This window comes from Onychostoma macrolepis, chromosome 02 (assembly GCF_012432095.1).
Source record: "Onychostoma macrolepis isolate SWU-2019 chromosome 02, ASM1243209v1, whole genome shotgun sequence".
Lineage (NCBI taxonomy): Eukaryota > Metazoa > Chordata > Actinopteri > Cypriniformes > Cyprinidae > Onychostoma > Onychostoma macrolepis.
In genome coordinates, this window is record NC_081156.1 from 30,257,054 (window position 1) to 30,280,617 (window position 23,564).

The 23,564-nt window shown below is 34.9% G+C and overlaps 1 protein-coding gene across 6 annotated transcripts; it reads right to left on the minus strand.

Moving 5' to 3' along the window:
• Nucleotides 1–13: 13 nt before the first annotated feature.
• Nucleotides 14–23,215, minus strand: pfkpb (phosphofructokinase, platelet b). Of its 6 annotated transcripts, XM_058745546.1 has the most exons (23): nucleotides 22,846–23,212; nucleotides 18,673–18,746; nucleotides 18,269–18,346; nucleotides 17,190–17,379; nucleotides 16,935–17,100; nucleotides 16,662–16,706; nucleotides 16,468–16,576; nucleotides 15,153–15,248; nucleotides 14,113–14,205; nucleotides 13,886–14,011; nucleotides 13,146–13,210; nucleotides 12,937–13,006; nucleotides 12,095–12,241; nucleotides 10,928–10,998; nucleotides 10,753–10,840; nucleotides 9,654–9,806; nucleotides 7,305–7,457; nucleotides 5,412–5,576; nucleotides 4,006–4,067; nucleotides 3,802–3,913; nucleotides 3,615–3,714; nucleotides 2,406–2,511; nucleotides 14–1,342 (listed from the first exon to the last, which is right to left on the minus strand). In XM_058745546.1, the coding sequence occupies exons 1-23, from the start codon at nucleotides 22,931–22,933 to the stop codon at nucleotides 1,195–1,197; spliced, it is 2,505 nt and encodes an 834-aa protein (XP_058601529.1). In that variant the 5' UTR covers nucleotides 22,934–23,212; the 3' UTR covers nucleotides 14–1,194. The 6 variants fall into 6 exon arrangements, with proteins under 6 accessions (XP_058601529.1, XP_058601538.1, XP_058601511.1 ...); XM_058745555.1 differs by lacking the exons at nucleotides 9,654–9,806; nucleotides 15,153–15,248 and adding an exon at nucleotides 15,335–15,430 and having other exon boundaries at nucleotides 22,846–23,215; XM_058745528.1 differs by lacking the exon at nucleotides 9,654–9,806 and having other exon boundaries at nucleotides 22,846–23,208.
• Nucleotides 23,216–23,564: the final 349 nt, after the last annotated feature.

Here is a 23,564-nt window from a genome sequence, read left to right on the forward strand (position 1 = left end):
CCCTTGTGCTTTTTATATTTTTTATTTATTTATTTTTTTAATAATTTAGTGTTAATGTCAACAGAAATACGTTTTTGGCTCAAGTGTGCATTTTTATCCCCCTTATTTCCTTTAATAAATCTATTTTACACTAGATCCTGAGTGCAAGTATACAAAATACTTACACTCAGGACTTTAAGGACAAAAACGTCTAAATGGAAACTTTTTTTTTTTGGTCCTAGGGCCATTTAACTAGACAATCATGCCATCTTTGATTAATAGTTTTCATTCTGTTGGCAAGGCTTCAAAATTTATTTATTTATTTATTTTACCATAGTAAATACTTGCTCTTTTCCTGTTTTCTGCTTTTGCTTTATCATAGAGCCATTTGGATAAGAATGGATGTCAGAATGTGGCTTGTATGCGTGTACTAAAACATTGTGTGAGCGAGAAATTCTACTGTACTGTGAATCATTTGAATCAATCAAAACTTTTTTGTTTCATTTCTTAACTTTTTTACTTAAACAATAATCTGCCAAGGGTCTTTAAAATGAGACTAAACTTGTACTCCCAAGTTTCAAATTTTAATGACTTTTTTTTTTTTTTTTTTGACCTCATAGTAACTTTTTTAAATAGATGCACAAGGGTTAATAAATGAAACAAAATACACCGATTACATTCTAAAGGGAGTTTATGCAACATTGTTAGTTTATACACACACTTACATCATGACAAACACACACTAACACCACGTATGCTTTAGTACAATGTGCCTGCACTAACAATACACAATAGCAGCTTGGAAGATTACTTCAGACTCAAATTCAACGAAAACAAAGGTGCAGTTGTGAAATTGCATCACTGTACGCCAGTAAAGAATTCATACACATAGCTCCATACTCACTGAAAATAAGCTCTATTAGAATATAAATAAATATGGAAATCTTGCATATTCACAAAATATACCACTTGGCCCCATTTAAAAGGGATGATCAACTAATCGCTTGAGCGTATGGATTGTCAATCACAACAATGAGCTACTATGCTGAAGGATCTCGTGGCTGTACGTCTATGGTTAGAGTTTAATGTGAACTGCTTTACATTACTGTATATGATTATGTGTTCATGTCAAGACTGGAATCACAGGTCTTCACCTTCAATAAATACATTTTCACTAGCAAGACAACTTGGTTTTACATGTGGCTGCTGCTGCTTTTAAATGGCAGAGATGTCTTTAGCTCTCAGACGGACGATGTGTTCAAGCTGGCCTGAATCAGACACGTCGTAGCTGGTTTTGTACTTGGCCAGAATCTTCATGAGTGGACGCAGTCGGAGCCACCACTGTTCCTTCGGGATCCTGTGACTGAAAATAAAACATTAACAATATCAGGTCAAAGAAATTTGTCATTTTAAAATGTTTTAATGTGATTTATTTTAAATAGAATATTTAATTAAAAACGGGATTTTTTCCCCCCTGCTCTATTGAGTTAAAAACAATGTATTATGAAGACAACTCTAAACTCCTTCTCAAGTCCACCCAGACCATTTATTAAAATTAAACACACATTATCACCTTTTTACATGTTAATGGCTTTTCAGTGTTTAGGAACTTGACCTGTCCTGATTGTACTGAACTGCACCAGTACAATTATAACAGATCATTCACTTTAAGATAACTCTTAAAGGTACATTATCAAACAGATTTTTTAATTCTAAAAGTCAGAAATAATGTGAAACTAAAGTAATTATGATTGTGATTTAAAAATGCTCCAATTTTGCTGTGCTTGTTTATAGGGCTACAGAATTTGGCCAATTTAGTGATTTGTGCATCAATATGACAATAATAATAATAATAATACATCAATATTAAACAATGTCAGAAATATTACACTTGATATATTTCACTATAAAATAAAAAATATATTTTATTAGTATTTAAGAAAATAATATAATTTTATTGTACAGTACAAATGTAAAATTACAATACTAATATTCATGGCTGAAAAAGTGATAACGCTTTACTTAAAGCTGTTATGTATAATGTATTATAAGAATAATTTGAATGCATTAACTATGCATTGTAATACGCCTTATAATGCATTGCATGATCTTTAGAATATAACATTATTATATTAATCTATTCAGTGTTACACCTGTACAAAGTATAATGCATTAAAACGCATGACAAACAAACCTTCCAAAATTATAATGCATTTTAACTTTGGTTACAATTAGTTATAAAAAGATATTATGCATTACATTGTGCATTATGAATACTTGTGTTATACATAAAGGCTTTAAGTATAGTGTTACCAAAAAAGTAAAATGTTTCAAAATAGAATCCTTTAAGAGTAGCCTTGGAAACAAATATTACATCATTTTTAAGATACTAGAATCAGCTTTGTGAAGCATGTTTGTTGTCTTACACAAAATCGGTCTCATCCTTGAGCTGTACGACGGGCTGGAAGACCAGGGCCCTGCGCCGCATCCCCAACAAACACGCAGAATCCTCCGAGTTCGCAAACACACGGCCTACAAAACACACAAAAATATGGTACTGCACACAGTCTACAAGCAGTGCAAACTGACCAAAGATATAAGCATAATAACACTGCGCTTCAAGTGTACAAACAATATAATTTAGTGATTCAAATAACTTACCTTCACCTGAGCCAACCGAGGAAAGCAAAATAAAATAACACTGTGACAGTGAGGACCAAACATTTCTTATACTAATATATTTTCTTAATATAATGTATATATTTGTTATAAAAAATCATTACAAAAAATGCTAATATTTTATTAATATTAATTTAATTTATTATTAATTGCATAAAAAAATTTAAACATACATATTATATATATCTAACAAAAAATACAGTAAAATTAATTATGAATAAAATATTTATTGTTATTATTGTAGTGCATTACATTAAACATTTTATAAAATTTTACATTCAAATCTGTGCAACCCATAAGTATGGCAAACACAGATTCACTGAAATTATGCAATTTTGCTCATGAAAATGACAATTCTCTTAGTTATATAATTCATGTAAGGGATAATCAACGGCTAGCTGTGCATTAAACGATTTGAAAGCACGACGTGGAGGCGAAGAACCACCCGACGCACAGCAGAGGGTGGTTGCCTCCACAATGCCATGGTCATTTGCCAGCATTCACATATTAAAGATATTAATAATATTTGCGCTGCAATATTTGACCAGAACGATAAAAATGACGGTTATTTTCGTCTGTATTACTATTCAACTGTAACTGTATGTTACTATGGTTACCAATGTTTATAGGAAGCGCATTAATATATAACGTGATTAAACTGACCTGGAACTCCCTGTGCAGTTCAAAGAATTTAATCAACACCTGCCAGCCAATCAGAATCAACTATTCAGACAGACCATGGCATAAATGTATATATAATTTACTTATTTATATAATTCTTAGTTACAGAATTATATAAATGTATCCGATTCAGAAATGTGCTCTAAGATTATTAGCATGTAATTTCCTGCAGCAGTGTTTAAAATATGTATGTTTTCTGTTGCTCTTGTACCAAAAATCAGTTCTGACTTCACACAATCCCAGACTGCATCTCTACAGGAGTGATTTCTGTTTACCTTCTCTGTAAAACTCCTTGAGCTTCTTGGAGATCCACTGCATGGCTTTAGCTGCGATCTTGGTGCCAAAGTTCCTGTCAAACGGGGAAGGAGCACCACCCTACACAGCAGATGAACAATATTCTGATCACATCCACAATTGCATTTGTGTGTGTTTGCATATGTGTGTGTGTGTGTGTGTTTGTACCTGCTGCATGTGTCCCAGGACGTTCTTCCTGCAGTCAAAGACTCCTTTGCCCTCTTCACTGTACAGCTGGTAGATGAAGTCAGTGGTGTAGTTCTCACTGCAGTTCTCATTCCTGTAAAACACAGACACACCTCACTGCTTCTACATGATACACGTGAATGAATCCAGTGTATTAATGCTGCATATAAGAGAGCTAGATCATACCTGAGCACTAAACCTCTCTGGATGCTGGTCTTCATCTTCTCAGTTAAATGTTCAACGTTAGACTGAAAAATAGAGCACTCATAAAAACTCAGCATGATGCTTACGTTCTCTCTCTCTCTTTCCTTAAATAGTACACTCTGCTAAATATTCCTGCCTGCGTGTGGGACGGAGCAGACAGAGGACGTGAAGAAGGGTACACTGTAAAGCCTGTGTCTGGCCGAAGGGGGCAGACTTGACCTTTGACCCTCATGTGTTCACAATCAATTGACATTGAATCATTGACACTTTGGCTACTGTATGTTCATAACGGAATACTAACTAACTACTTACTAAGCTATATCCATTTTTTGGGAAATAAATCAAGGCTTATTCAGCAAGGTCACATTAAATTGATCAAAAGTGACTAAAGACTTTATGCTATAAAAGATCTCTGTTTCAAATAAATGCTGTCACTTTGAACTCTCTATTGTTTAATAATCCTAAAAAAAGATGCATCATGGTTTTCACAAAAATGTTAAGCAGCACAACTGTTTTCAATGTTTATAAAAATAAAAAAATACAAATTTCTTGAGCACCAAATCTTGCTGATCACCAAATTCTACAAGATCACGTGACACTGAAGACTGGCATAATGATGCTGAAAATTCAGCTTTGCGTCACAGAAATAAATTACATTTTAAATATGAAGGGTTCAGATGCAAAAGCCTCTAAGTGCCGTTTGAGCATTTTTATCAGGCTCCATATGTTTATGTTAAGTTATTTCACTTAAATGGCAATGAAAAGAACCTATTCATTGCCATGAAAGTAAAATTACTGAACCTACCACATAGGAGCCTGATAAAAATGCTAATTTTAGAAGAAAATTTCAAACGGCACTTAGAGGCTTTTGCATCTGAATCCTTCATATATTAAAATAGATAACGGTTATTTTAAATGGTAATAATATTTCATAATATTAATAATAATACTGTATTTTTGATCAAATAAATGCAGCCTTGGTGAGCATAAAAGGCTATTTTAATGATATTTCAAACATAACTTGTGTGTGAAATACAAACGATGAAATGTGAAATGGAAAAAAAAAAGAAGAAAAGTGAAGTTATGGTTATATTTTCACCACATTCATATTCACCACATTTATGACACTCCAGGGTACTTTTTTCACAGAATACCTTTTGTACATGCCTAAAAAAAGTTATAGTTTTGGTACATTTTTGTTAGTGATGTGTTTGCCAATCTAGGTCACAAGATGAAGCTATATATAAATACAGAGCTATATTCAGTTGGACAGAGCTATATTTAATCACCTTGTCCATTCCACAAAGTTACTCTGCAGGTATACACTACTAATGTATATAGTTATAGATACTGCATGTATATATTTTGCAAAGTATGGTGTCTCTCACCTGTAGGTCTCGGATGTCAAACGGCTCTTCATAGATGTAGGCTGCATCCGCTCCGGCCGCCAAGCCGCCCACCGTCGCCAGGTAACCACAGTAACCGCCCATCGTCTCAATGATGAACACACGACGCTTGGTTCCGCTGGCCGACTGCTTTATACGATCACACGTCTGACAAGCACATTTTAATAGTTAAAGAATGAAACATATCTGTTATGATCACACTCATGCACAAGCCAGTGCAGTTCTGACACATAACCGTAAACACTCAGACATACAGGATATTACTGAAGTATAACACAAGCATAAAGCATGGTCCAAAATTAACTGGCCAATGGTGGGTATATAAAAAAGTTTTGAAATATTTATTGAAAACATTTTGGAAATGATTTTTTTATAATATGTTTTTTTTCCAATCATATTTCATAATTTCCAATAAATAATATTTTATTAGATCATTTAATTTATATTAAGTAACATTTCAACTGTGGATTTTATGCAGATTTTTTATGCAGATTTTTGTCACGAAAGTCATGGAAGATGTACTTGAGTTACGTTTTATGCATGTGAGTTCAGGAATTATTCAAACTATTATTAATTAAACTTACACAATATATAATGTTGCACTTTTTACTCACAGTTTGCACTTGTTGAGTGTTAATTCTGGACCTGTGCGCAAGCGATCACATGCAAGCACAAGGCACTATATAGTTCATAACAACAGAGAACATGCATGTGGTTTCAACTCATAAATAAGTGTTTAGGTGCAGTTCCTTTTTTAGGATGATAAATGTTTGTCATGCAACTTAGGAAAATATACAAACGTTTCAGATCAGCATAGCAATCTTTCCTGTAGTGGACAAACATGACTTGTATGTTATATAACCTCAGATAATGTAACTTGCATCTAAAGCTTAATATCTCATGGGCAGATATTTATGTGAGGACATAAAAAATAAAAAAATAAAAGAAACCTGGAAAAACATTATGTATGCATTTGTCATAACCAGGTGTGATTGTAAAAATGTAAAGGTGCACTAAGAAGTTTCCACTTGTAAAAAAAAAAAAAGTTTTATTAAATATATTTTTATATATATTCTTTTTTTTTTTATTACATTTGACAAATACATTTAAAGTGACATTTATCACTTTATTGTACCAAAAAGCAAATCACATGACCAGCCGAACACTACTCACTTTATCGCAGTAAAACCCTATAATTTTTCTCTTCCTCTTGGAATAAATTATGCATGACAAATATGCCTTTGAAATGGGGAATTTATGGTATTGATAAGCATATATGTTTTTTTTGTGTGTGATTTTTGTGTCAATATATATTGTATCTGTCTCTAAGGAATAGTTCACCCAAAAATGAAAATTTGCTGAAAATGTACTCACCCTCAGGCCATCCAAGAGTTTGTTTCATCATCAGAACATATTTGGAGAAATTTAGCATTCCATCACTTGCTCACCAATGGATGCTCTGCAGTGAATGGGTGCCGTCAGAATGAGAGTCCAAACAGCTGATAAAAACATCACAATAATCCGTAAGACATTAATTGATGGACATGTGGATTACTTGTGTGATGCTTTTATCAGCTGTTTGGACTCTCATTCTGACGGCACCCATTCACTGCAGAGAATCCATTGGGGAGCGTGACGTAATGCTAAATTTCTCCAAATCTGTTCCGATGAACAAACAAACTCATCTATATCTAAGATAGCCTGAGGGTGAGTACATTTTCGGCAAATTTAAATTGTTGTTTGAACTATTTCTTTAACCAAAAATGACTTAGTGCACCTTTAAAGATACAGTCTGACAAATTCTCTCTTTCCATTTCCGCTGTGCTGATCACTATCGTAACATCTGTCATTCTGGCTGACGGTGGTGCATCTTACCTCCACTATGGCATTGAGGGAGGTGTCGGCGCCAATGCTGAGGTCAGTGCCGGACACATTATTACTGATGGTGGCGGGCAGCATGCACATGGGCACGCAGAACTCCTCATACCTGCTGCGGGCATCGACCAGCTGCAGCAAACTCTCAAAGGCCTGCAGCAGTGCACATGCATTAGGACGACTGCTCACTTACTTACTAGTCTACCCTAAATAGGACGGAATACGCTGTCCTGTCTGATTGTTTTGAGGGGAAAAAAAGTGTTTCCTGTCTGCTCAAGACCAACATATATAGTTGACCACCAGATGGAGCTCCAACTCATGACGTGGGCATGGCATTGGCTAAATGGTGATGGAGGGAAGTTATTTATTTAAGTAGCAGAAAGCCTCACAAACCGACTGACCGAAAAGTGCGACCGACCGAACACACCTGCACAACCAGACCAAACTGCAGCACAACCAGACCCTAAACAGCACATTAAAACACACATGCAGACAAAAACACACAAGACATCAGGCCTGGCCCAAAACAGCATGCAGTTAGTTGCACTTACATTTGATTTGATTTGTTATTTACAACTTAATGTCTATGCACAGAATATGTTGCATGCATTCTAACTGAAATATTAATGCAAGAAATCGTCAGTTTGACACAAATGCTGTCCATAGACATTAAAATGTTATTGAGCATCAGTGATTAAAAACTAAAACATATAATTATTTATTACTGCTGAAACCCACAAAATAAAAGGTTATTCCACAACAACATAAATAGGATATTTTAGCCATCAAATGGTTTTAATTGTTAGTGATGGTATTTACTGTCAAATACTTTTGAACTCAATTCCCAATGCTCTTTAATTAACACGTTCAATTGTTCAGAGTTATACAGGCCCTATATAATTTTGGAAATAGCAGAACTGAGCTCAAAAGAAAAAGAGTAATAATAATAAATTACATTTCTAATAATTTTATAACAGATATAAATTTTTTTATAAATTAAATGGTAATGTTTTCACATCACATGCAATATAATCAAACTTCAAATGCAATAGAATAATTATGATTGTTATTCAAATTTTGGATCTCAGGGTGATTGTGCTATAGTGACGATAAACACATTGTGTTGGACCAGGCCTGCAATATAAACACACACAAATCACAGTTATAGTCAAGTGTGAGACTGGGCGACAGGTTGTGCTGTGTGACCACATGCAGACACACTGATTCAGTCAGACCGCAGTGATCGCCAACCTCACCATCACACACATCTCATCCAACCAAATGCAGCTCTACTTCATACTACAATACAAAACTCTACCTATAGAGCTGTGAGTCAACCTACTAAACACAACAAGTATGTTACATGCACTTTAAAAGTTACATTTTAGATGGACAATAGTAATTTGTTTAAAATGTCATGTACACCAAGTATTAGTCAAGTAGTCAAGTATTTTGCATCACTGGATTTTACTGTTGAGTTGAAAACAGTAAATATAAAATTTTTAGCTACTTACATATTACACTTTCATTGCTACAACTGAAGTGTTATCCTGCCTTCTTTGATTTTATTGCCCATTGCAATCATTTTAACATTGACAAGTACTATTAGACCATTAATAAAAATGTAATTAAATATATAAAAAATTTAATTTTTATGACATATGACATTTTTGTCATTTTTCATCCTAACAACACATTTGTTGGCTTCAAAAGGTTTCAAAATGGGTTTTTCGCAGCCATGTTATAGAAGACCCATTTTGGGTTCTCCAAAGAAATAATCTTTCAGTAAACGGTTGGTTCTTCAAAGAACCATCTTTTCTTAGTGTGAAGAACATTTTAAAAATCTAAAGAACTTTTTTCCACTATGAAGAACCTTTAGTGCAATGGAAAGGTTCCATGGATTTTAGATGCCAAAAAGGGACCTTTAATTTTAAGAGCGTGCACGCTTAGTCAGACAGATAAAGTATTATGTATAGTAACTGTACATGTAAACATTCTTAATACGACCAAGCACAAGTTTACCTGTTAAACAGCTCTATCTCACCCTCCAAATGTGGCTCTGCTTATACTAAAAATGCAGCTCTACCTCCTCCCACTAAACATCCATCTTTCTATGCTTCTTTCTATCAATACTTTCTATACTTTGCAATGTATCTAAAAGCCAAATTTACCTAAGGTTGACTCAGAAAGTGCTGTTTAACCTTCGAGTGTTTCCTGACTGGGAGGTTGGCAATCATCAGCCCTGACTTTTCAGCGCATCTCACTGACAGAACAGTGCTCTTGACAAACAGATACACATGCCCAACACCCCCCACACACACTCTCTGACACGAGTGCGTGACATCTTACGTCCGTGATGGCGTTGAGGGCCGTGTCTGCCCCGATACTCAGGTCTGAGCCGGGGATATTGTTGGACACAGTGGCCGGGACCATCACCATGGGAACACAAAGCTCTGCGTGTTTGGAACGAGCTGCTTGCAGCTCCAACAGCCCCAAATATGCCTGCGGTCAGAGCAAGGACTTATGGGTCACTGGCCAGAATTATGGGTAATGTTAAGAAGGGGGAGGGGCAGAGAGCCATGCCCACTATGATGATGTAGGTAGGAAGATACTGTAAGCATTAATAAAGAAATTTTTGAATTTTGAATTTTGTATTCTGGCACTTTACACTACAGCTCAAAAGTTTGGGGTCTGTAAGATTGTTTAAAAATGTTTTAGTCTTTTATGGTCACCAAGGCTGCATTTATTTGATAAAAGTAAAAAAAAAAAAAAGTTATACTGAATTTGTGAAATATTATTACTATTACTATTTTGTTTTTTAACTTTCTACTAACCAAATAATTCAAAAAAAAAAAATTGCACAAATATATAAAGATAATGTTTTAAAGATTTCAAGATAAAAAGAATAACATTCATTTTGAAATCTTTGAAACATTATCTTTACTGTCACTTTTGATCAATTTAATGTACTCTCATCAAATAAAATGATCAATTTCTTTAAAAAAAAAAATCTTATTGTCCCCAACTTTTTAATAGTAATGTATGTTGTAAACATTTTTATCTACTGTTTAGATTTTTATATACTTTTTAAATAAATAACAAGATAATACAAAACAATGTGATACTGTGCCTCATTAATTGTGTTATTTTCTTAGAAAACAATGTGTATCTGGGAATAGAAAACACTGTAAATTGTTGTTTTTCACCTGTAAATAGCCATTTTATTTAATAAATATGATAAAACAGTGTTAAAATAATTTACAGAAAAAATAGCGACATAATGTCATCCTAATGAAAAATGCTGGGGAAAGGAGCTGACCCCATTTTTTTTTAGAAACTTCAATGTCATAGAATCAAAATCTTATTTACTGATTGATATGCAGCAAAATATGTACAAAAACGTATAACTGTAAAGCTATAAATATACTGTAAATGTTACATTACATACCTCAAAACCTCCAATAACCAGTAAAGCGTTAATGTTGTGAATCTTCATCTGTTCTGCAATTTTATCAGTATGTTTTGCTGGGAGAGTTCTGAAAGGATACCAGAAAAAATCCTATTCATTGCATACATCTGTGTTTTTTTTCATTGACAATAGGCCCTTAGAAATATAATCTTACCTTTTTGTTCCTAGCAGGGACCCGCCCTGGCCTGTCCAGCCCCCAACATCACCCCACTTGATTTCTTTTATCTGAGAGAGAAAGCAGGGGGGCAAAAAAACAAGAAGGAGCACATATGGGATGGACATTTGCTTTAACTCCTGTATCTCTTCATCTGTTACGCAAAGCAACAGAGAAACTTTGCAAAACGGTTGGACACACATACAATCAAATATAATTGTCCAAATAAGCAAGAAAATGCCTCGAACATGCATTTAAATGGCAAACATGAATTATCGTCATTAGAAGCATTACCTCTGAAAGAGTAAAGTAGTATCGAACGGATCTGTAATGCTACACTAGGTTAATTATGGCACTGAGCACAATGCAGCAGGGGATTATGGGATGGAATAATGGGCTTACTGTAATCATGACTCTTTATCTCATTTGGGAAGGGACTGATTCACATACGCACGTCCATATGCAGACTTGTAGTGTTTCACGGACTGGGGTTGCCACCAGATTCTTTGCAAAATTATTTGTCAAAATCGAATGGAATTAAATCATATATTGTATTTGACAACATTAACATTTTAAACAATTTTAGAATAAAACGTCAGATTCCTTAGTCTTACTAGGGCTAATTTTTCACAAAATATACATTATATTTTAACACTTTTTGCATAACTTGACAAAATTCAATTAGAACTCGATTGGAAATTTTGCACAACAAATGATAGTGATTATAATATTAAAAACAATCTATTCTGTTCTCAGATGATATTTACCGTGAGTTTTGATTATGCTGATTTTACCTTGATTTTCAAAAAACTTTTATTAGAAGTAATGTTGTTGGTTGTGATGGAAATGTTGCCACAACAATGCAATATTTGTAAAAACCTTTTGAAATGGTTCTGAATTATTTCACTCTTCATTTTGGATTATCATACTTTAAAGAAAAAAAATCTATAATACTTTTATAATGGATATTCCTGATTTAAAATGGAAAGTCTGTGTCTGGGAGAAGAATAAAACTATTATTATTATCTATGATTATCTATTAGTATCTACATAAAAAGCATTTGAAAAGTGGCAAAAATAAATGATGAAACATCATCAACATAAAAACGCCCATAATTAACACTACACCGATTAAACATAATGGTCTGTTAGTTTGCGTTGCATTACCTGTCCCTTAGAGAAGCCCTCAAATCCATCATTTACAGCAAACATAGTGTGGCCTTCGGTGATCCCGACCCTGATGGCCGAACGCACGGCTGCATTCATGCCAGCTGCAGGAGCGCCAACATTCAACACAGCCACATTAAATGAGCTCTAGAGAAGAGAAGAGAGCGTTATCACACAACATAAACACAACTAAGCGCACAATCCCCTGACTGAGTCCTCTCATTCATCAAAGTGAGTCACATGACCTCAAAGTAGACATGTGCAAATGTTTACAGAGCAGAACGATTTGGAGTCTAATCTGCTACACAACAGAAACACAGAACTAAATCCTGGATGAAGCTGCGTTTGTGTGACTGTGAGTAAATTACGACTATGTACAAAGAAGATTCAGTCTTTCTTCCTACACTCACGAAGGCAAATATGAGCAAAGAAGGCTGTGAAAATAATGTTTACCCCTTTGATATTTCATTCAAAAAATTGACAATGAACAAAAACAATATATTATATTATTACATTTTATACTTGAGAAAAATATATATTATATTTTATAATTGGAGCAAATCAATCAAATGCTTACTAAGGAAAAAAATAGTAAAAGGAACTATCAGATGAAAAAGCATTCAGTTCTTTTGTCTTTTATTTTATTCTATTCTATTCTATTTGTATATTCCATGTACATACACGTCGTTCCTGTGTTCTATCCTCATCCCCGCAAAATAAAATAAATAAACATATTGAGCTATCGGTGTCACAGAAATAGGCTGAATCAGAGGAGGTACGTTATACACACTATTCTTAATAATAATAATAATAATAATACGATGAAAGTCATTATCACTTACATGTGGATGTTCAGCATCCATTTTGCGATGGGACAGGAGTTTGTAAGTGTTCAGGTTGTTTTCGAAACTTCTAAAATTTACAAAGAAAAACGAAAAAGGATCTCAAAAGTCATACAGACATTTTTTGTTGGGTTAAAAGCACAAAAACTAAGATGAACAGTTTTACTTTTGACATCTGCTCTGTAAAATGATGATTTTTTGTGGTTTACCTGCCACGCAGCTTTACAGCTTCTTCAAACCGCTTTTCATCCATGGCCTTCTGAACCTCCTGTGTCTGCAATTCGACAAACAAACAGGCTGAAAACCCCAAAACACTAAAACAGAGCATCAAAGCACCTACCTAACACCCTTTTAATTTAACTAATTTTCATATTTGTTACTTTATTCCTGCATATATACTCCACATATATTGTTTACATAATATATGTGTGTGTACTGTGTATATTTATTATGTATATATAAACACACACAGACATACAGTATATATTTAGAAAATATTTACATGTATTTACATGCATATATTTATATTCATACAATTTATTTTATATATAAATACATTTAATGTATAAACATATAATTTTCTTAAATATATACATGCATGTGTTTGTGTTTATATATACATAATAAATATACACAGTACACACATAAATATTATGTAAACAAAAAACTTTTATTTTGGATGCAATTAATTGCAATTAATCATTTGACAGTAAAAGTAATATGTGTACATATATTTAATATGTGTACATATATTTGCGCATGGGAAAACATTGCTTTAGGACAATTCTCTGAAATAACTTTTTTTTCTTTATTTATGGTTGGTCTTCTAACCTCTCTTACTGATACAGATGTGAATAGATGACAGGAAACAAGAACTAGGCCAGGCTCCCAGACTTCACTATAAACCTTAAAACCCAAAAGACTGTCATTAGCTGAGTTACTTCCTCACCATCTGAACGCACTCCATCAGAGGAAGCCTGACAGCCTGGTTCCCACACAGAGACACCACACATGCTGGAGTACCAGGAGACGCTTCTAACAGGGCCAACACGGCTTCCACTCCCATACGACTCGCCTATGAAGGAAAAGGGAAGAGACAGAGATCTAAAGAGACTGAATACACCATGTCAAAGTGTTTTCGTAGTACAGTTGGGATTTATTCAGTCAGGACCATACCAAAATCCGGTCGAAGGCAGAGGGGGTTCCTCCTCTCTGGACGTGACCCAGAATGGTGACCCGCGTGTCAAAGCCCAAACAGCGCACCACCAGCTGCAGTACAGAGTCAACACACAATCTTCACTTCAAATCAAATGCAGATCGTGAAATTAAAAGTTTAATGGCAGATATACACTACCGTTCAAAAGTTTGGGGTCGGGAAGATTTTGTAACAGTTTTAAGTCACTTATGCTCACCAAGGCTGCATTTATTTGATTTGGATTTTGACAGTAATATTGTGAAATATTTTTTGCAATTTAAAATAACCATTTTCTGTCTTAATATATTTTAAAATGTAATTTATTCCTGTGATGCAGAGCTGAATTTTCTGCATCCTTCAGAAATTCTAATATTATGCTGATTTGCTGCTCAATAAAACATTCTTATCATTATCAATGTTTAAAACTGTTTTTGCTGCTTAATGTGAAAACCATTCATTTTCCTTCCAGGATTCTTTGATGAATAAATAGTTCAAAAGAACAGTATTTATTAAAACGGAATTCTTCTGTAACTTTGCAAATGTCTTTACTGTCACTTTTGATCAATTTAAAGCATCCTTGCTGAATAAAACTACCAATTTCTTAAAAAAAAAAATAAATAATTAAAAATAATAAACGGTAGTGTATATGGAATTATTATACATTTTGGACTGAACATAGAAACCCAAATTAAAAACGCATGCATAAAAAAGCAATATTTCTAAAGGGGTTATTAAAGGCAAGCTAAGCAAACATAACCACAGACATAACTGCTGTAAAAGAAACTGTGCGTAACTTAAAAAAAAGTTAATTACATGCCGATCACAACTGCTACAATCAGTCCAGTAAATGAAGGGAAGTACAATATGGAAACTCACACATTTACACAAAAAGAAAACACAAGAAAAATGTCTTCCAAATCTCAAATCCAAAACACACATTTTTTTATTTGTTAAGTATAAGAGAAGAAAAACAGTCATTTAGCATGAAAGTGCTGTATGGGCTGTATTGTGCATTACTCACGTCCTTTATAAGTTCTGTGGTTATGGACTTGTTGTTTTGGTCTATTGCACCTTCAGCTACTATGATGATATTAAGCCGTTTCTTATCAGCACGATTCTACAAGGGAAAAAAGCGTGCACACACACACACACACACATCCATACACACATACACACTGGTGAGAACAGGGAGGGGATACTCACGTCCTTCACTGCATTAGAGCTGATGGGGTTTCCGCGTCTATCTGTGGCTCCCTCAGCCACTATGATTATATTAAGACGAGAACCTCGCAAACGGCTCTGCAGGACAAACACTGGAGGACTGAGACAAGTTATGCGTGTGCACTGGCATGTATGCATGAGTGTGTTGTGTGATTGTGTTCATATGTATGTGCATGGCAGCTTGGAAAACCGATGCTTGCCAAACCATTTTTAATTTCGAGTAGTACTGTCTAGCTATTCTTTAAAGAGGAAGGTTTACTGCACTACAAGTTAGCTAACTGCAATGAAGCTGTAAGCTATTAAACTTTCTAAATACCAGATTACAGAATTCGGTTGAAAAGAGAAGCATTTTTTCTGCCACAAAACAATAAAGAAATCGATTAGTGACAAATCTAAATAACACTCATTATTTATTATTTAATTCATTTAGATAATTTTATTAAATGTTTCTTTTGCTTTTAAAAGACAATGTAAAACAATACACAAAGAGTTGCAGGAAAACAAGTGATGATTCGGAGGATTCAGTGAATCATATTTCATGAACCAGTTCATTAAAATGAATCATTTGAATTAAATATATTTATATAGTGTATAATATAGTGTATAATATATATAAAATATTATACTATTACAAATATATATATATACAGTATATATTATATATATGTATATGTATAAAATTTGGTCTCATATAATTCTCTATTATTTCTAATTAATATATTAATTAATTTATAATTCTCTTTTTCAGCTTTAGCTTGTGTGTGAATCTAGCTTACACTTAAAATTCCCACAAATATTGTTGGAACTGATGACAAATTGTGTGTGAAGCTCCTCATTTGTAAGTCGCTTTGAATAAAACCAATAAATGCTATTTATTTCCTCAGCTTCCTCTGTTGCAAGGCTCCATGCACAACATAAAGCAAAGAGTTAAAACACTGATGTAATGTTAGTTCATGCTACACTGCAACTGCAGAAAATAGCTGGTTACTGGTTTTAAAAACAACTAACAGTCACTTATCTGAATAATGTAATTAGGTATATAACCTCTAGATTTTAGTTGGTTTGAGAACAGCTATAGGCTTTTGTGTGCATGTTTATGTGTGTGAGTGTGTTACCTCTGATAGTTTATGACACATCTGTTCCTCCCAGCCATCCTTGGGAGGCATTTCTGGAATCAGCACCCAGTCAGCTCCACACGCAAGAGCACTGACTAATGCTAGATACCTACACACACATACGCACACGGTTTAATGCTGATTTTTAAGTATATGCATGTTTCTCTTTGAGTGTTTCTAGTCGAGGGTCTTACCCGCAGTGTCTTCCCATGACCTCCAGCACAAAGGTCCTCTGATGGCTAAAAGCACACAGTATGAACAGAAAAAATAAATAAATCAATTTATCTTTAATGACAAACTATGCATTTGATATTCAAAAAGCATTTACACTACTAGTGAAAAGTTTGGAATCATTTAGATTTTTTAATATTTTTGAAAAATGTCTTTTATGCACACCATAATATGCTGATTTTACTTTCTAATAAATATAATTTTCTGTATATTGTCATTTTTGGTATATACAGTACCTTTGTGCCGTGGTCATTATGGCGTCCACCACCTCTATGATCCTGTGCAGTGCTGAGTCAGTGCCAATGGTCATATCTGTCCCACAGAAATCATTGTCTATAGATCCCACCATCCCAACGATATGCAACGCAGAATGAGTTAGGGCAGCCTCTTCACTGATTTGACCTGGGAGAAATACGGCAAAATATTACGCAATTCAATAGTTACAATTCACAAATTCTTGTTCCATGTATAAGCCCCTCCCTCTCTGCTACCAGATTGGACAAGCTCATCCAAGAGTCCACTCCACTCCTCCCTGAAGAGATTAGCCCCGGTCAAACTGCCATCTCCACCAATCACACACAAGTTAGTGATGCCACGCTGCACCAGGTTCAGAGCAGCACGCAAACGGCCCTCGTGGGTACGAAAATCCTTACAGCGAGCGCTGCCAATCACAGTACCACCCTGCACACACACAGTAGTATTAAGAAAATACAGTTTATATGTAATAATTGATGTTTTTCATTTTGGTCAAAATATGAAAGTATAAATAAAAATAAAAAATAATAAAATAAAAATAAAAAAATAATAAAATAAAAATATATATAAAAAAAAAAAATATATATATATATATATGCTTATTTCCCTGTTCACTGAGAATATGGATTACAGGTAATAGTGTAGTAAATAATGTTCAGTTTCTTGCACAGACTGATCATTTCGCTTCATAAGACCTCAATATATCGTCAAGAGTCATGGGTATTAATTTTGTGTGTTCTTTGATGTGCTTTCTCAAAAACAGGCAGCTGCCGACTTGCATTTTATTAAATCACCAAGGACCACGGTTTCAGTTAAAAATCTTCTGTACTGTTCTGCTGAAGAACAAAAGTCACCTACATCTTGGATAGCCTGAGGGTGAGTAAATTAACAGCAATTTTTGGGTGAATTATCCCTTTAAGTAATAATTGTACCACAACATCATAAAACCAGTCGGTGGCAACAAGTGCCTGATAAAAAAAACGTTGTGACATTGAATCATTAATTCAAATGATTTGTTCAAAAACAGATTCATTCACTAACAAATGCAGTCTTTATGAGTGAGTCTTTGAATCATTCATTCAACAGTTTTTTTTATTATCAATTATGTTGAATTCATTAATATTTTAATTAGTCTAAAGCAATTAACTTTTTATCAGAACCTCTAGTTAAATGTTTTGTTTGTCTAATGTTTTTCCTTCAGAACCACAGGAGAATCATGCAGCTCTCTGCAACAACCCTGCAATGTGTCTTCTCTTTGTTTGCTCATTTTTGTGTTATTTAAGCTTAATATACTTCAATATAGCAAAGTGCTTACCACTTGTAACATACTGGAAACACTTTCCCATGATGCCTCTTTGATGTTGTCACCTCCATCCACCATGCCCTGGTAGCCCTGAGAACGAACCACTCATTGTAACATCATAAAATAACTAAATTCATTTTCCTTTTTACCGAGGCAACCACAGAATGGACACCTTTTATCTGTCACAAGCTTTCATGCATGGTCTTTGAGATCCACAGAAACAATGCTGCTTGTCGGATGTCAATGTCCTGAATAAATTTCAGGAAATGACATTAAAATGGTTGTATTTGGTATTTTAACAGTGCTTTTAAGGTGTCCTTGAGTGCTGTGAAAGATGCCTGTAAATAAAATGCATTGTTTTCTTATTATGGGTTTCCAAAGATTTAGATCTGGGAATTAAGAAAATGAAAAATCACCTCATGGATGAAATAAACTTTTGCTCCCACGTAGATTCCCATTCTGACCACTGCCCTCACAGCAGCATTCATACCTACATGACAAAATACAGAAAGAGAGAGAAAGACTGGTGATTCTCGAATTCTAACGCATCAAACAATGTAAAGATCATCTATAGGCACATAAATTTGAGAAATTAAAACATGAAAGTGGAGGCTCTGCTCAGTATGTTCCCCACAGTGCTGTGACCTGACAAGTTGAATCAAGCATCTGCTCCCCTGAGGTTATGTCCAGCCTAACCCATAGTGATGGGAGGGCTGCTGCCTGGAAACCGTTGCTAGGAAACATTGTGCCATGATCCGAGCCAGAAACAAAATAAAAAAAGGTAAAAAGGGTCAAAAGTGGAAACTCTATAGGAGTAGCTGTGTAATACAGCTCGAGCATTCAGGAGTAGGGGAGAGTGGGGACGGTTGCAACAGGGGAAACGGGATTATTTCTTCAATCAGGAATGAGCTACAGTGATGGTATTCATACTGCATATGCTAAATCAGCCCCCCAATCCTTCCTGGATGAAATCAGGCACATGTGACCATTCCTTTTACAAAAAATAATTTTCATGGTAAAAAATTATTTTTTTAATCATCAGATTTTTTGTCTAAGTTGTTTGCGTGAAGCATTGTAAAACATATGATTTATATCTGTGTTTTCTTAGCTTCTAATAAGCATAGCTAGCATGTGTCAAAGATATTGTGTCAAGCTATTATACCAAGTTTTATCACGGCTGTCAAGGGTAGGGACAGTTGCTACATGTTGTTGCAACCGTCCCAACATGCTGTCCTTTACCACAACATTGATACACTTGGTTAACTGCTAGTTGGTCAAACTATTTCTTAATGTTCATGCAACTGGCCTTAGTTCAGTAACCTTTCACAGATGTTAACAGAAGTAGGTTATTATAAAATTTTAGTGTCTTGATTCTGATTAAATTAATATTTAGTAGTTCAAATGTATTGTAATATTTAACCAAGTCAAGGTTGTTACATATTACTTGAAATTAGTTTTTTCCAATGTATTCTTTGTTTTTATACAGCCAATTTAACTTATTAAAGACCATGTCTATGCACAAATAAAATAAAGAAACTGCAAAATGATATTTAAGAATGGTTTTAATTACATTTTAATGAATATTGCAACCGTCCCCTGTTGTGGGGTCAGTTGCAACATTTGACTTTGTCTATTCAAGTATAAATTGTGTATATAATCATATGTGCACGTGTTACAGCAATGTGGGTGAGTAGCCGACTGATGTGGCTTTATTATATTAAAATTCTGGCTTTCTAATGCAAACAGCCTCTGAAAAACTAAAGGAAATGCAAAAAGTGTTGCAACCGTCCCCACTCTCCCCTACACAAGCCAGGGTAGGGTTGCCATGTTTTTGGAACAAAACCCACCCAGTGGGCCGCTATAGGCTACAATGTGTGCCGGCCCATTGCGTGAAAAACAAAACAATGGATTATAATAGGCTAAATGTAGGTAGCCTACATCCGTCCGTCGGCCCAGATGAATGGCCTGCGCAGCCCATTTGAATGCATAGTTAAACATTCTAATTAATTTACCGCGTTCTGGCTCAATGCAGCCGCAGCGGCTCAAAAGCACTCGTTAATGTCAATCAAATTGAAGAAGGCAGGATTTACTGTTCACACTGACTTCACAGAAGCTGAGCTGCGCGGCTGCAGCATTTAAATGCGAGCTGAGGTAAGCAGTTAAACATGATGAGAGACAATTCAGCAATATTTGCCAACTGTTTTCAAAAAAAAAAAAAAAAGTTTAACAACAGACATTAATTTTCAGGGATGCAAACTACTACTGGCCTTTTCGAATTTCTCAGATTTTAATGCCATTTAGGCCTACATTATTTGCCACAGTGTAGGCTGCATAGAACAATTAGCGTCGCCGTTTTCAGCAGAAATAGGATAACAGTGAATGTCTGTATATCTCTTCAGTAATTTTACGTGTCAAAGAAAATGTTTCAAAAAACTGTAAAAAATATGATTCTCAAACTTACTCTAGAATAGATCATTGTAAATCTGAAAACTTTCGTTTTCAAGTGTCAGGAAAGTTCTAAATAAGATATTTTTATGTATAAACGTTTTAATGATTTAATGTTTAGGCTAAATTTAAATTTTTCTGTGATCAAAGCTGAATTTTCAGCATCATCACTCCAGTCTTCACATGATGATCCTTCAGAAATCATTCTAATATGCTGATTTGCTGCTTAATTATTTTCAATTATTATTTGTGCTCAGTTAGTAATGGTTCTTATTATTATACTGAAACTGTTTTTGTTTCTTAATATTTTTGCAGAAACAGTGACACTTTAACACTTTCAGGGTTATTTGTTGAATACAAAGTTAAAGAACAGCATTTTTTATATATAAATAATTTGTAATAAGTGTATCTTTACTGTCACTTAAATCAATTTAATCTAACCTTGTTGAATAAAAGTATTGATTTAAAAAAAAAAAATCTTACTCTAGACTGAATGGTAATGTATCACATTTTTCACAAAAATATGAAGCAGGACAACTCTTTTCAACATTGATAATAATCAGAAATGTTTCTCGAGCAAATATTAGAATATTTGAATATTAGAATGATTTCTGAAGGATCATGTGACACTGAAGACTGGAGTAATTATACTGACAATTCAGCTTTGATCACAGAAATAAATATTTTTTTACTATATATTTGCATAGAAAACAGCTATTCTAAACAACTTTATATATTTCACATATTATGGTTTACTGTATTTTTCATCATCATAAAAAAACTCTTGTCAAGCAATTGAAAGGCACAATAAAAATAGCCCACATTCTGCACTACATTCCAAGTCTTCTAAAGCAGAGCATATGGTAGGCATTTAACTTTAGTGATATTAAACTGTCCCTCTATGTAAAAGAGATGTGTAAAAATATAATAAAGCAAATTATAATGTAAAGAAGTATGACGGTCATTCATAAATGTTAATGGTAGTAATTAAAAATATATATATTTATGCATTGTGTTATATTTATATGCTAGTAAGTGGTGTTAAAAACAGCTCTAATTAACTGGTGGGTTTCATAGACTGTAAAAATGTAATGGGTTTATGGTGTGGTGGGCCGCTCTGTGCCAAAAAAAAAAAAACAGGGCCACTTTTTAGCCCCAGTCCGCCCCTGTTCCAGGGGCTAAATATCACGTTGTTGGGGTCGCTTCAAAACAACTGACATGAGCGCACGAGCTTTCAAGAGTAAACAATACACTTGTCTATTTTGACTGAGATGTAGGAAGGAACTCAGACATTGCATCACAATGCAATACGCCTCTTCATGTTCTCTCTTGAGTTCAATACGACGCGCAAAAGAATAAGTGACCGACAGGAGATGCGCTTTTAAAAAGAGCATTCAGGCATCGGACGGAAACTATTATCCCGCGGCTTCTCACTCACGCTTGGGATGCCGTCGGTTTCTTCCACGTGATCACGGGAGTCTCGCTCTACTTGCCTGCCATCACGTAGACACGCGTCGCGCACGCGTTCTTCACCGTGATATATTCATCGTGACTCAAATATGCGCACAAAAATGCACAGAAAACCAAGTGCATAGAAGAACACTCACAGATAACGCAACAGATAGTTCGATCTGAAGGAATTTGAATAATTTTCATTAATTACTTCACTGAATGGAAATGTAAGAGTAAAATAAATGTATGACATGCCGTAAACGCTGCGTCAGGTAATTGCATAAATATTTAATTCCAGTTGCGTTGAAGCCGCTTGAGCGCACCCAGTTTATACGCGTTGTCATGACGCTCATCTAGTGCGCGATGCAATTTAAATTATTTTAATTCCATTATCCATAATAGCTATATGCTTCAACTCTAGAGTATTAAAAAGTGTTCACAATAATCCGTTTTCTAAATAATGCACATATTTCGGAATCGCTATAAAAGTGGTGATGAAGTAGGAATTTGAGCGTCAGTTTGAAACCCCGGAACTGCCTCGCCTTTCTCTTTTAACATCTGTTGCACCGGCTCCGTTTAGCTGTGTAGCCTAGTGATTAAAGCTGTAAACAAGTCAATCTGCCACTGTGAGCACGAGTAAACAAGCGCCCTTGACATCCTAATCGGTTTGTTAAAAGAAAAATAGGCTCTACCTTGAGCATCTCCACCACTTGTCAGGACGCCGATGCACTTCCCCGCTCCAGAGAGGTTCTCGATGAATTTTTTGCTGTCCGGCATCATTGCACAGGTGTCTTTGCAAACAGAGCAATGCCTCTAAATCTCGGGTGAGGTAAGAGCAATCTAAAGCAAGCTGGAGAGGATAAAAAGCTCCGCCGATCAACTTCTCCTCCGGTGTCGGACGTGCGCACATCCACATCCACCGCCCCATACTGGATTGACAGCAGCGTCACGCAATAGTCCTGCGGATCACGTCTCATCTGGACGAATTTAGACCAATTGCCTTCCGATGTTGGGATTACAGAAGAGACAAGGAAGTCCTACTTTGCTTTCATCTAGTTTAGAGTTGTTATAATACAATTTGCATACTAAAGATCCAGCCCACTGCAAATGCAAGATCAAGTGCCAGATCAAGTGACTGTCATTAAGGAAGTAGTTTCATTCATGAAATGAGTGTGAAATTAGTTCATGGTACAGACAAAAGGTGTGACCTGGTAATAGAATCTACTATCTATAGAACAACTATAGCAACCTTAATCCAGTCAACAAACAGTTGAACCTCTGGCAACTGTGGGATTCTTCCTGAAGCCACTTATAGCACAAAATATGTATATGACCATGACATTTTCCTCAGAGACTATTTTCGAGTGTGTGTGTATGTGCAGGGGCGCCGCAATCGTTTGTGGGCCCCCTG

Bases quoted from the DNA above. Each gene is read 5' to 3' on its own strand.
- pfkpb (XM_058745546.1), bottom strand. From the start codon at position 22,933: ATGATGCCGGACAGCAAAAAATTCATCGAGAACCTCTCTGGAGCGGGG. The intron at 18,347-18,672 runs GTGATTTTTCAT...GTTCGTTCTCAG, and splicing joins AAGTTTATTTCATCCATGAG to GGCTACCAGGGCATGGTGGA. The intron at 1,343-2,405 runs GTAAGACAACAA...TTTTATTTTCAG, and splicing joins AAGGATGAGACCGATTTTGT to TCACAGGATCCCGAAGGAAC.